This window comes from Dipodomys ordii, unplaced genomic scaffold (assembly GCF_000151885.1).
Source record: "Dipodomys ordii isolate 6190 unplaced genomic scaffold, Dord_2.0 Scaffold183, whole genome shotgun sequence".
Classification (NCBI taxonomy): domain Eukaryota; kingdom Metazoa; phylum Chordata; class Mammalia; order Rodentia; family Heteromyidae; genus Dipodomys; species Dipodomys ordii.
Window position 1 is genome coordinate 164,212 of NW_012267399.1, and position 13,762 is coordinate 177,973.

The following is a 13,762-nucleotide window of genomic DNA, read 5'->3' on the forward strand; positions in this document are numbered from 1 at the left end:
CACCAAAGCCGCCATGTGTTAAATACTTTACATATTCTATAAAGATTTATTGTTTAATGAATGTAAAACTGCCAACTTACTTTTATCCTGCATCTCACTTAGGTAGATTATATGTTTGTTAGAAGTGTTGAGTTGATGTGATGCCAGCTTTAAGCAACTATTGGCTCCCGATTCCACATTTCTTTCTACATAGGAAGCAAGGTGAGAAGTGCTGTGTTTAGCCCACAGCCAGTGATAGAAGGAGGGCATTTTTATCTGAGTGTAAGAGTAGACTCAGATGCAAACATTTCTCCTGTGTTCTAATTAATATGAAATGTCTGATGTTATGTAAACCTAGAAATTGTCTACTTGCCTGCTAATATGTATGAGTGTGTGAATGTGTGTGTGTGTGTGTGTGTGTGTGTGTGTGTGTGTGTGTGTGTGTGTGTGTTTGCCAGTACTGGGGTTTGAATTCAGGGCCTTGAACTTGTTTAACTTGCTTATTACTTGGTCGGTGTTCTGTCATTTGAGCTATGCCCCCATCCTGGCTATTTTGGAGATAGTCTCATTTCTGCATTTGGGCTAGCTTTGTCTCCTGAGTATCTAGGATTACGGGCATGAGCCATCAGCACCTAGCTAATGTCAATTTCTTACAATTTTTTTTGTGATTAGATATGATATTCATTTTGTATCCATTTTGTCATTTTTAGTATATTCACAAAGTGAGTTGGTTTTGATCACTTGAAAGTGAGTTAAAAATTGTCAAGATTAATAGCCCTCTTTTCTCATCTAGTTCAGACTGTTAACACATTGGATTTTTTCAGTGCTCTTTAGACCTTTCCTTTGGAGTCCTTGCAGATTATATAACTATTTGGCATTGCAGCAGAATTTAATTTTACCTGCTGACGCAACAGTGTAATGATACTCATGTGGAAGACAGTTTGTCTTTCAAAAAGATGGCTTGGACACCAAGGCATAGTGCAGATGCCTTCAGCATTGATGTATCCCCAGTTCCTTGGTGCATTTAAGGGTTTGCTATTTTACTGGGGGGACTTCTTTGCCCCCTATAAGGGATTCTCATGTTTTATATACCTCAGTGAATTCCAAGAGAGTTGCCTTATATCTGAGAATGAAATATACACCAAATTTGTTCCATAGAACTGCAGAATATCAATGCTGCAGGGTGGCCTCGGTAAAAAAAAAAAAAAAAAAAGCTTCACTGGTTTACACTAGCTTGTTTTAGAGATGAGGAAACAGATACCAAGCATGTGAAGTTATATGTCTGGTAACAGTGATGGATTAGCAGGTGGACTTGAACTGAAGACTTTGAGCCCTTTTCAAATGCTGTGTGTGTGTCAAATGCTGTGTGTGTGTGTGTGTGTGTGTGTGTGTAGAGTATTCCAGTACTGGGGCTTAAGCATAGGATGTTGGCTCTTGCCTAGATTTTTTTTTTTTTTTTTGTGAGTCATGGGCTTGAACTCAGGGTCTGGGCACTGTCCATGAGCTTCTTTTTGCTCAAGGCTAGCACTCTACCACTTGAGCCACAGCACTTCTGACTTTTTACTGAGGAATTGAACCCAGGGCTTCATGCATGCTAGGCATTGCTTAGCTTTTTAGTTCAAAGATATTACTCTACCATTTGAACCACTTCTCTACTTCTGGCCTTTTACTGGTTAATTGGAGATAAAATTTTCTCAGAGCTGAATACCTAGGCTGGTTTTGGACTATGATCCTCAGATCTCAGCCTTCTGAGCAGCTAGGATTACAGGTGTAAACCACTGGTGCCTGGTTCTCATGCCTTAAAAAAATGATTGCTATTTTAAAGATTGATGTACAGAGGGGTTGCAGTTACATAAGTCAGGTAAAGAGTACATTTCTTTTTGGACTATGTCACTCCTTCCCTTATTCTCTCCCAGCTTTTTTCTCTTGTCTCCACCCACAAGTTGTGTAATTCATTTTCAATATAGTGTCTAGTAAGTGTTACTGCTGCATTTGTTCCCTCCATTTTTGTATGTCCCCTTACCCTCCCCAATACAGATAAACAAACAAGACAAAAATAAAATAAAAACAACAACAAAGGAAAAAAAACCCTTGTTTCAATTTCCTGGCTCTAATGCCAGTTACTAATACTGTTTTTTTTTTTTTTTTTGCCAGTCCTGGGGCTTGAACTCAGGGCCTAGGCACTGTCCCTGAGCTTCTTTTGATCAAGGCTAGCACTGTACCACTTGAGCCACAGCTCCACCTCTGGTCTTTTCTGTTTATGTGGTACTGAGGAATTGAATCCAGGGCTTCATGCATACTAGGCAAGCACTCTACCACTAAGCCACATTCCCAGCCCACTGGTTTTTGATGAATTTGAGGGAGTATAACAGATATCCTTGGGCCATGCAAAACTATGAAGTTTTATTGGGCAGTCATAAAATGCAATAGAAACAGAAAAATATGGCTTCTAGTCTCATAATTGGCCACAGATTCTTAGTAGTATGTCATCTTAATGCCACTTAACATATTTCAACCTTCATTAACTTACTGTCATAATGCAAAAAATGAAATCAGGTAAAATCAATTTTAATAATGTATTTTACTTAGAATATCCCAAATATTATTTCAACATGTAATCAATAGGAAACTTAGTAATGAGTCACACATTTCTTTTGCTCTTTGTAATCTATTGTGTATTTTTCACACCTTTTATAATGTCTCAGCTTGTACTATGCATATTTCAAGTGTTCATTAGCCATGTATGGCTAGTACCTTTGATTAGTATTTATAGAATTAAAATGTAAAGGCCAAGAAAAGCTTATAGAGAAATTTTGAGGAGTTAGAAATGGATATCCCACAGATTAAATTGTAGCATTGGCTTCATTTTGTTTGCCTTTCATCTAAAATCTTGAGTGCCAATTTAGACAGTCTCTCTGGTTTGCCACTGTCACTCACCAGTTGCTTTTGTTACTAATTTCATCAGCCATATAGTCTGCCCTTCTATACCAACTGCCCTCCCTTCCAGTATTCAGCTGGCGAAACTCAGGCTTAGAGAGGAAGTGATTTGTCCAAGGTCAATAGCTAGTTAGCAACATCCAGGAATAGAAGCCAGAGTCACTTGACTCTGAATTTGCTTTTTTCCCCCCCTCTATTAAATCACAATGTCAGTCATTTCTGCTTTTATCACAGGATTATAGTGAGACTGCAGTGAGCTGAAGTACTATGCAGATGTGATGCAGTAGCACTATGCTTTCTGTTAGGACATCCAGGGAAAGAATCCTACACTTAAAAAGTTAAAGCATTTAAATAGTGTTTCTGTTATTTAAAAAAATAAAACATTTTCTTCTTAACAAAAGGTAATGTAAACATGTATTAAAATATAGAAAATAGGAAATTATATCTCATATAGGGTAAATATTGAATGAATAAATAAAGAAAACACATATTCTATTTCCTTAAATTATGGAGCATATTAAGCCTTTTTGCCTATATATAGAAACTTTGTAGTATAAGGATCAAAGTTTGTTTTTCAGATATATATTGTTTTCCATCATTTGGGGGCAAATGTTTCTTCACCTCATGTTCTTTTCTGTTTAAGATGCAGGAGAGCTGTATGTTTGGGGACGTAACAAGCATGGGCAACTGGCTACCCAGGCTGCTTTCCTTCTTCTACCTCAGAAAATAGAAGCACATTGGTTTCAGAATGAAAAGGTCACTGCCGTCTGGAGTGGGTGGACACATCTGGTTGCTCAGACAGGTGAGAGAGTATCAGAAAATTTGGGCTTGGTAAGAGTAATTTGGGATTCCCGATTTTTATTGACAAAAAGATTTAAGGACTGGATGAAGAAGATCTCATGCCTACTTTAGCCATCCACGAGGTATGTGGCTTTTCTTCCCTGGATCACAGATTTGTACCAATGAATGCAAGGCTGGATGGTTGACTCCTTTGGATCCTGAGAGACACTGCGGTTTTGAAAAAGAAACCATTGCAGCAGTCATCACCCACAAATACGTTTAGGTCGTTGGGGAATCCTTGCCTTGTCATAGTTGAAGAGATGACTTTCTGCATGAGTCTAAACTAAAAGCATCAGAAGCTTGTGAAGCTAAAGATAAATACTTCAGGATTAAGGCTGGCATGATATTCTGACTTAAATTTTTATTGACCTTTCAAAATTATGTACATCAATTCAGACATCTCCTATTCCCTCAGATGCTACCACATCAGACCATATAGATTTTGGCATCTTCATTTTCTTGGAGTCTTCATCTGCTTCTCATCTTTCCCTTAGAATAGTTCTTTCCTGGCCTTGTATTCCTTTGTTCTTGGGTTTTGGATTTTCATGGTCTCTCTTCATCTCTGTTGTCAAAGAGCTTCTGCAAACTAACATATAGTTCCTCAGACAGATGATTTGTAATTCTTAATGTCTATTATTGTGTCAAGGCCTTCTGAACTTCATGGGTTCTCGGGTCCTCTGGTCTGCTATTGTTTGCATTCTAGCTTGTGATCCTCAGATCTCAGCTTCCTGAGGAGCTAGGATTACAGGCCTGAGCCACTGGTGCTTGGCTCTATCATGCTTTTAAATGGTCTTTAAAAATTTTTATGATCATTTTGAGATGGGCCCCAGTGTCTTACACCTATAACCCTAGCTATTCAAGAGGCTGAGACCTGGAGGATCATGGTTCAGAGCCAGCCGAGGCAGAAAATTCTTCATGACTTTGCCTCCAGATAATCAGAAAAATGGCTTATTGGAGGTGTGGCTTAAGTGGTAGAGCACAAGCTGTGAGCAAGAAAGCCAAATGAGAGTGTCAAGCTCTGAGTTTGAGGTCTGGCATTGGCACACGCACACACACAAAAATGATTTCTTTGTAAAAGGGGTCTGTATAACAAAGGCATATAATAAAATTTCCATATTATCATTTCAGAAGATGCTCTATAAAACTGTATTATTCATTTAGAAGAAAACCAAGTCTTTTTTTTTTTTTTAAAAGAGAATCAGTCTGCTTAAAGATTGGGACATCTATAGAAAGAAGCTTTTCCTAAAGTTTAGAGCAGAATAGCTGTTTATTTGTGTGATTGTTTTTTTTTATATATTTTATTTTTTTTGTGAACATACTGTACAGAGGGGTTACAATTACATGGGCAGGATAATGCGTACATTTCTTACCAAGCATTGCAGCCTCCTCCTTTGTTTACCCTTCACATCCCTTCCGAGCCTCCACCCCAATCCCCCCATCCATTTGTGTGATTGTTAATATGGATTTTTTCCCAGATAACTTTATGAAGGTAGTAATTATATTAATCTTCTTGTCTTCACTGCCTCTCAGAGAATACTCATTTCTCTATGTTAGACTATTTCTAGTTAGAAGAGCCTAAACATACTCTAATGCAGATAAGGCGGGGTTGACAGCTAGGATTTTGGATCCCTTTTCTGGGATGCACTGTTTTATTAGTAGAAGGAAGACTTCACTTTGTCCAACCAAAACAGCTAATGTGTTTTGGATACCTGTTAAGCAATGTTAAACTTTAGAGAAGCAGAGGAGAAAGGACATGGGCCATGCTTTCTCATTAGAATGTATAAGATAGGCTTAAGTCTAAGAGAATAAAGATGGAAAACTTTCCCATCTATCCATCCATCTGTTCATCTATCTCACAAATGCACTGTGCCTTTTACTAGACTCAGATCTTGCTCTTATGGACTCCTTTAGGTGAGGTAGGCCTGTAATCAAATTTCAGTACATTCTAGTATGACATGTACAACAACAGAGCTAAGTACAAAGTGCAAAAGCAGCAGAAAAACTGGCAGTAGTTCGAATAATTAGGTGTTACCAGGTGGGCGCTTCATTTCGTGGTTAGTCAGTTTTCTCAAAGGTTGGTAGTGCAGTAAAATACACTTACTACCAAATAGCAGTGAGTTTGGTTGAGTCTGTCAGTAAACCCTTTAACTAGTTAGGAAGCTGACTAATGAAAGACATAAAGATGTGGCTTCTTTGAAGCATTGTAACTGATGCTGACTGTCATGTCTGGGCCAGCAGCCCAGCCCTTGGGGTGGGAGGTTGGAACCCACATTGCTGACACTGGCTGAGTCACTCCAGCTGCTCTGGAGCTCAGCTTTCGATTTCCACCTCCACTCACAAGAGCTTGATTTTGTGGCAGTGTTTCAGCTGTTTAATTAACTTGTTAATTCAGGTCCCTTGTTTACTTATATTGCCACTTCCCCTTTCTCTTAAGTCCAGAATGGTTAAAAGCTGTAATGTTTGAGAATCCTCATTGTTTTACTGAATTTTGGGTAAATGGGAGTCTCCTGCTATTTGATTCACCAATTTTGTGTTCTTTCTGGCAGCCGTGGAAGCCCTTGCCCTGGCCTGATGTCATTGATAGAAACACCCAGGGCTTCTATTTAATCAGACTCAGCTGCTCACATTAATGGGAACATGATTTCCTCACGGGTCAGAAGCAGCTCATTAGTAGAGCAAGGAGATATTTGACTCATTGTTTTCCCAAGCTGCAGTAGTGAATTTCTCTGAGACATACTTGCAGGCTACAATGGCACATAGCTATCTAGCTATGGACTAACGGATTTTGTAACCATAGGCCTAGTGACCATATATGTGGCCAGAAGGATGGGTTGGGATAGGATGAGAGAGAAGGAGAACACTTGGCTTTTCTCTGTCCCCTTTATCTCTAGACCAGAAGTAATTTTGTCCCCTAGAGGACATTTGCAATGGCTAGAAAAGTGATTGTCATGATTGGGGAAAAGGTTTTACTGGCAGCTATTAGATAGTGGCCTGGAATGCTATTAAATATCCTACAGTGCAAAGGTGCTCTCCCTTCTCCCCACCCCTTCCTCCCCGCCCCCCGCCATTTTTAACTAAAATGACCCAATGACCCAGTCTGTATGTTAGCAGTGTCAAGATTGAGAAATGCTGTGTAGTACTGGTGCCCCCAGTGGAAGATGTTCAGGTAGGGTAGTTCATTAGTATAACTTCGAAGATGTTATAGGAATCTGAACGTGCTCTCTGCCCTCCCCTCTCAGGAGTCTGGTGTCTGCCTGCATTTGCAATGGAAAAATACTTTTCTCTGTTAGTCAGAGGCACTTGGAAAGAGTCCAGGAGAACCTGTTCTAATCTGGGAGAGTTGGCAAGGGTACCTGTGTCTCAGGCTGGTAGAGCTGCATTCTAGAAACCTTTCCCAATCTGTTTGATGTCCCTGATCATTGTTCTTAAGAACTTCAAGAGACTCCTGGGTGACTTTACCCAGGTTTAGTGACCTGTGGCAGTCTTAGTTGAGACTCATGATTTCCTGCTTCTTGTGAGAACTGGATGGCAGATCTAGGTGCTTTCTTAGTTCAGTGACCCTGATGGAGTCACTTCGCCTTTTTGGGCCTCAGTTTCCTCACCCCACAAGTAGGACACTAAAACTTACCTGTGGGGCTGGGTGTCAGTGGCTCACGCCTCTAATCCTAGTTACTCAGGAGGCTGAGATCTGAGAATTATGATTTGAAGCCAGCCTGGGCAAGAAAGCCTGGAAAACTCTACAACTAACCACCAAAAAGCTGAAAGTGGAGCTGTGGCTCAAGTAGTAGAGCACTAGCCTTGAGCTGAAAAGGTAAGGGACAGCATATAGCTCTGAGTTCAAGCCCCATTAACAGTGTAAAAACAAAACAAAACAAAATCTGACGTGTTCTACATAGGGCTACTGTGAGAAGCAAATGAATGAATGTGTGTGAAAGATACTAAAATATGGACACAGTGATGTCTGCCTGAGGGCAGATATTTAAGTAAATTCAGATGTCAGTAATGCTTTTAGAAAGACTTGTTTTTCAGCAGGGCCTATGCTAAGTTTGAGACATAATAGCTTCTGCCCTGAGTTCACGTACCGGCCAATGAAGTGATAGTCAGTATCCGGCTCTGATAAAATAGGTTTCCTAAGGTCCTTTGCTCCTGTGCAATAGGCAAGTGGAGGATGTGCTGTGGCTCTGTAGGTAATTTTACCTGTTGATCTTTCTTGGTATTTATCTGGACCTATAATTGTATACATCTCTTTATAGTCTTGTTCGTTGAATGGCTAGGCTGTAAATTCCAGGAGTGCCGTGTCTAGTTTGTTCAGGGCTGCATTCCTAGAACCTGACACAGGCCTAGTACACAGTAGATGATTAGTAGCTAATGCTGAATGATGGAGTAAATGTCAAGGAAGAGAGATACACAGGCTTTGAGGCTAGTTAGATGAAGGCCTATCTCAGCTCTGTCAGCTTATCTATAGTGTGACTTCAGGCACTTCCACCTCTCACGGTACTCACCATACTTACTGTTACCACTGCAGTTGTCAGTATTTTTCTCATAACACCATAAACCTCTCTTTTGGGCTGTGTGTGTGTGTGTGTGTGTGTGTGTGTGTGTGTGTGTGTGTGTGTGTTTCTCCCATTTACACCCTGGGGCTTGGACTCAGGGTCTTGCACTCTTGCTTAGCTTTTTCATGCAAGGCAGGCACTGTATCTTTGAGTCAGATCTCTATATCTAACATTCTTGCTGTGTAAATGGAGATAATCTTGATCCTCAGATCTTAGGCTCCTGAGTAGGTAGGACTACAGCTGTGAACCACTGACTCCTGGTTCTCTTTTTGTTGTTTATTGTGTAGAATTCTTTGACTAATTCTCCTTTCTATGAGGACAGGAGCTATGTTTACTTTTGCTCAGTGTATCCTCAGTTCTTAACAAAGTACTTGGCATTTATGAGGTAAGTACTTTATACATGTTGAACAAATGAATAAACTTAACTTCTCTGAGCATATTTCCTAAGGAAAAGGAGTAGTGATTGGTGTAAGGATTGAGACATGTACTAAAGTACCTGGGACAGGATTTAAGACACATCTGTTTTCATCTGTCCTTTTGGGAACTTTGGAGCTCTTTGGAGGTATGCACTGTTTTGTCTCTTTCCAGCAGAGGCCTCTAGGACTGGCTATGAATGCCTCTGGATAGGGTAACAGGTTGCTTCAGGACTATTCCAAATAGTATGGAAAAGATCACTGCCTACGAATGCTAGGTGCTGGTTTTGTAACTATTAGAATTTCAAGGGGAATGTTTTTCATAAGACCAAATGCTATTGGCGTTGGTCAAACTCTAGAATCTTGTTGCTTTCCGGATGCTGGAAGCTTTCCCTGAAGCCATGTGAATCCCAAAGTGGATTTGTGGTCTCACAAATGATATGGATTGAAAAAGTGAAACCAAATACAGAGTTCTTTGACATTCTTTACTTTTCTTCAGTGTCACATAAGAAAGTCCTAGAGACTAGGAGATAAACCATATATCACCATCCTCCTTACTGAAATCAAGAAGAGAAAAAAAGACTTTATGGTAGCATTTAAGTCAGAAAACTTGTTCTGCTTTCTAGTAAATATTTTCCTTTCCCACTGTCTTCCCGAGTCTTAGAAACATCCTTTTGATTAAGATTTATTCTTTTTCTCTTATTTCTCAGAAGAAGGGAATCACACAGTCTGTGTGGTTAGAACCACTGTCCTTTCTTTGAATCATAGATAAACAACTATTTTATTGTGTTTGATCTAAGCTCAGCCATTGACTCACACTGAACTGAGTTTATAATTATTCCTAATGCTGAATTTTCTGTTTTATGGTCAAGATCTTTCCAGAATAGGGTGACAGTGTACATTACTCCTTCTTTGGACTATATATCATGAAACCTCAACTGAGTGCAGGGAGATTTTGACCTTATAAGCTCTATTTAAAGCAGATGCTTTGGAATTCATGATGGTGGAGCTTTAGAACTTTGAAAATCTGATGGTTGAAAGTGAGACTGAACCCAAAGGACTATTTTGAAATGGATAGCTTTGCTTATTATTATAGTTATTAGTTTTTATTCTAGAATCCCTAGAATATCAGTAATGGATGGGAGCTTAGAGGTTATCTGGCCTAACCTCATTTTGAAGATAGGGAAACTGAGGGCTCAGGAAAAGAGGCATACTGTGTGAGTGAACGAGCTAAGGCTCATCTCATGGTTTTTAGTCTAGTGCTTTTCCTGTCTTGTCAGATTCTTTCCACAGGCAACAAGGATATTGTTAGTAAGTGAAATCAGTTAAACCCAGGGACTTTGACCAGCAAGGGTAGTTCCTTTTACATAGGAAATTTGCTCCAAGAAAATCCTACTTCTTTACTTAAAGAGTGCAGCTATAGGTTCCCAGTGATTGCGTGTGCAGAGTAGAAAGTGAGAGAGAGTACCCAGGAGCAAGGGGAAGGGAGCTCTTCTGCAGTTCAGGGCACTCCCATTTTATGATGCAGCGATCATAATTGCACAGGCTACCTTTATCCCCTAAAATTCTTTCACATCCATTTCCCATATGAAGCAGGCAAGATGAATGTTGTCTTTACAAATGTGTCTCTAACTGGTTTGTTGCATTGTACTGCTTCATGTGATGGGCAAAGCCTAAATTTGAACCCAGTCTTTTCATCTCCAAGCCTGCTACTCTAATTCCAAAGGGATATGTATTCCAGAATGCTCTAACTCATTAAGCTTCTTTTGTTTTTCAAAGATGGGGCTTCCCCCTACTTTTGCCAGTGATACTACTTCTTTCAGTGAGAAAGGAAATTCCTAGTTATCTTGGATCCGTTAGACGGCATTTATACAATGCTTGCCTATATGTGCAGAGCATTTATACAGTGCTTACCTATATGTGCTGTGGGGTAGTGGGGGATATAAAATAAAACCCCCAAAGCTACCTTCAGGATGCTTGTGGTTGGATGAACAAATAAAATATTTATAGAAGGATAAAAAGAATGTGGCAGAGGGCCAGAGGAGTGGCAGAGACATTGAGGGCTCTAGGGTTTCAGGAGGAGAGGTCAGTATGGGCAGGAATGGGCAGGGAAGGGTGTGAAATTGTGGTTGGGCTTTGGGAAGGTCATACTTTAATAGGTGGAGAGTTTTTTCTGCCACATTCTCTTTGTCCTCTGGAAAGACACTAGACTCTTCTGGCTCCCTCTCCCATCTGGCCTGTCATATGTTGTAGTCATAATGATCTTTATAGGCCACTCTAGCTCAGAAATTCTATCCTACAAAAAATAAGATTGTCTTAAGTAAATAATCATGGAGGTGTTCAGAGATTAAGTATAGTGCCATTCACTGCAGCCTGATTTGTAATGGCAAAATAAACACGAAGAATAATACAGCCACATGTATTATTATTATTATTGTTATTATTATTTTGTAATGATACTGGGGTTTGGACCAAGTTTTCATGCTCTCACTTGGCTCATTTGCTTAAGGCTGGTGCTCTACCACTTAAGCTACAGCTACACTTACAGCTTTTTCGCTGGTTAATTGGAGATAAGAGTTTCATGGACTTTTCTGCCTGGACTGGCTTCAAACTGGAATCTTCGTATCTCTGCTTCCTGTTTAGCTAGGATGCAGGTATGAACCATCAGCGCCCAGCTCCATGTGTCAGAATATTATATATTCATTAAATAAAAAAGTGGCAGAGAAATATGCTCAAAGCATAGTGAAACAGATGACTATACATCACTACACTAAAGTTCTATTTTTCTTTTAAAAGAATGCTTGCACAGAAAAGACCAGAAAGAAATATATCAGAATATTATCTCTGGTAGGATTATGAGTAAATTTTCTGTTATTTTCTATGCTGAATATGTAATTTGCAATCGGAGTATGTTCCTTACAATGTTATTTTAAAGATAATGACTAGAATGGCTTTCCATTCAGCCTAGAGGCCTGTCCCCCCTTACCAACCATTCCTGTGTGGATGTCCTTGATGAGTCTGTCCCTAGGCCTTGGTTGAGAGGGCACACAGAAAAGAGGCAAGAGAGGGTAGCAGGAGGCAGGAAAGCAGGCATCTATTTTTAGCTCAGTTATGAGTCAGCTTGATGACCTTGGGCAGATCTCTCCTGAGCATCCTTGAGCCTTGGTTTCCTCATCTTAAAAGGTGAGTTGGAGGTTACAAAAGATAGTTTGAGCTCCAGATTGTTTCTAACTATGGAGGATTTCCTTATTCTTGTGGAACCAGTCAGGAGGCATCATTGGTTCCTGGAGCCTGGTTGTTTGCTTTCTCTCTGGCTTCTCTGCAGCTGGGCACCAATAGGTGCAGGCAGATTTCTGCTGTTCAGAGGAGGGTGGGATCAATGGGAGCTTAGTGGTGGTGTTGAGAGGGTGTAGTGACAGGATTAAACCACTAGAGGGAAGCATTGTTTGATTACGTTTCCCCTTCTCATCTGTCTGATCTGTCTGCAGATGAAGAGTAGCCTTGATTTGTCCTCAGGGTTCAGGTTCTAGCATTTTAGAACTAAGAGGACTTGAAAACTATCTATCCAAACTTAAGTGCATTTGGATGTGAGTTGACAGAGGCCAGTATAGGCAACTGACATACTTAAAAGTATGCATTATTTTTTTCAGGATGCATTCATTATACAGGATGAAGAAGATAGCCACAGACAGAGCCAAGGGTGTGAATAATTGGGTCCACAAAGAGGGGAATCTAAGACATCTGGCTGTACACACCTTTCCTGAGCTTCTGTGGCTAGGTCCTGAGAGTTCTGGAGCTAAAGAAGAAAAAGCTTGTGTCTGGTAGTGGTGGGGTATGTATGGAGGGAAAGTTCATGTTAACACACTGTGTTGCTCTGGTACGTCTTCTCCACTGGTCATATTCTTTCTAGCTTGTGCTGGCTTGGAGGCTCATTATGAAGACCTTGAAGGGGTTCTTGCAAATGATGCCCTTAAGGCTAGGGAGCACCAGTTTGTACTTTCCAGTGAGTTTGCAAGTAATGCTTAGCCTATTTGTGTTCCACGTCTTATTATCTATTGAGGCTTGCTAAGAATTCTGACAGTTCGTTTTCTACCCTCCAAAGGCTGTGTTTACTTCGATGACCTTAGTTTTCATATGAAATTGCCCACCAGCTCTAAGCATTGAAGTAAAGTGAAAATGGGCATTGACCTGGGAGCCAGACAGCTGTGCAACCTTGGGCAAGTCTCTAGGAAGGGAGGTCAGTCTCCCATCTGCAGTTGTGTCATCTCTGCCAGACAGATGAAGTTTCTGACATTATTTTTGGCTTTTGTGTTTGGCAATGAATCTCCATTGATTTGTGGTCTGGAAAAGTGCAAGGTGTGTCCACCTGAAGCAAAAGCAAGATTCATCCTTTCAAGTTAGGTGCACTGGACAAGTGCAGCAGGGCCTGGAGGGCCAGCAGATGGCAGCAGTGGGCAAGCAGACACGTTTATGGGATGAAATGATAGGGCCAGCATTCAGAGTCAGAATTAGCAAGGTCATATCTGAAAAGGACCTTAATACCCAGTAGTCCTGGCTTGGGAGAAGAACTGAGCTTGTTCTAGTTTCTAATTGGCTGCTCCATAGTAGAGCCAGAGGACAGGCCTAGGCTTGGATCCTTATGATTTCCTTCTTCCCCAACACAGCAAAGGCAGCACCATTATCTTCTTTTGCTCCCTTTTGCTCTGGCCAATCTCTCCCAGTTTACTAGGCAAGGCCTCACATCAGACTTTCTCATGGATGCAATTAGGATTCATCTTTCAGCCTGCATACCCAACAGATGGGTAGGTCCAAGGCCTTGCCAGAGATGTGATGCAGGAAGACACCATTTAACATGAGTGGTTGAATAAACACAGAAATGTTTTCTAATTCCCTAGAGGGTCACATTGGGACTGAGAACCAGTGTTTATCAAGCACTTTCTAAATACCAGGTGCAATGCTTGTATTCCTACTTATGAATTTCTCATATCCCCAAAAGGTGGAGTTCATTTCCCATGAATCCAGGTGAGGTCTGAGGTTCAG

General features: G+C 40.6%; 1 protein-coding gene across 2 annotated transcripts in view; it reads left to right on the forward strand.

Moving 5' to 3' along the window:
• Sergef (secretion regulating guanine nucleotide exchange factor) overlaps nucleotides 1–13,762 on the forward strand; it is a 210,641-nt gene that overhangs the window by 24,102 nt on the left and 172,777 nt on the right. For both annotated transcript variants that reach the window (XM_013034155.1, XM_013034156.1), the window contains exon 8: nucleotides 3,560–3,718. In XM_013034155.1, coding sequence (XP_012889609.1) covers nucleotides 3,560–3,718 — 159 coding nt within the window. The remainder of the gene's footprint in view (nucleotides 1–3,559; nucleotides 3,719–13,762) is intronic.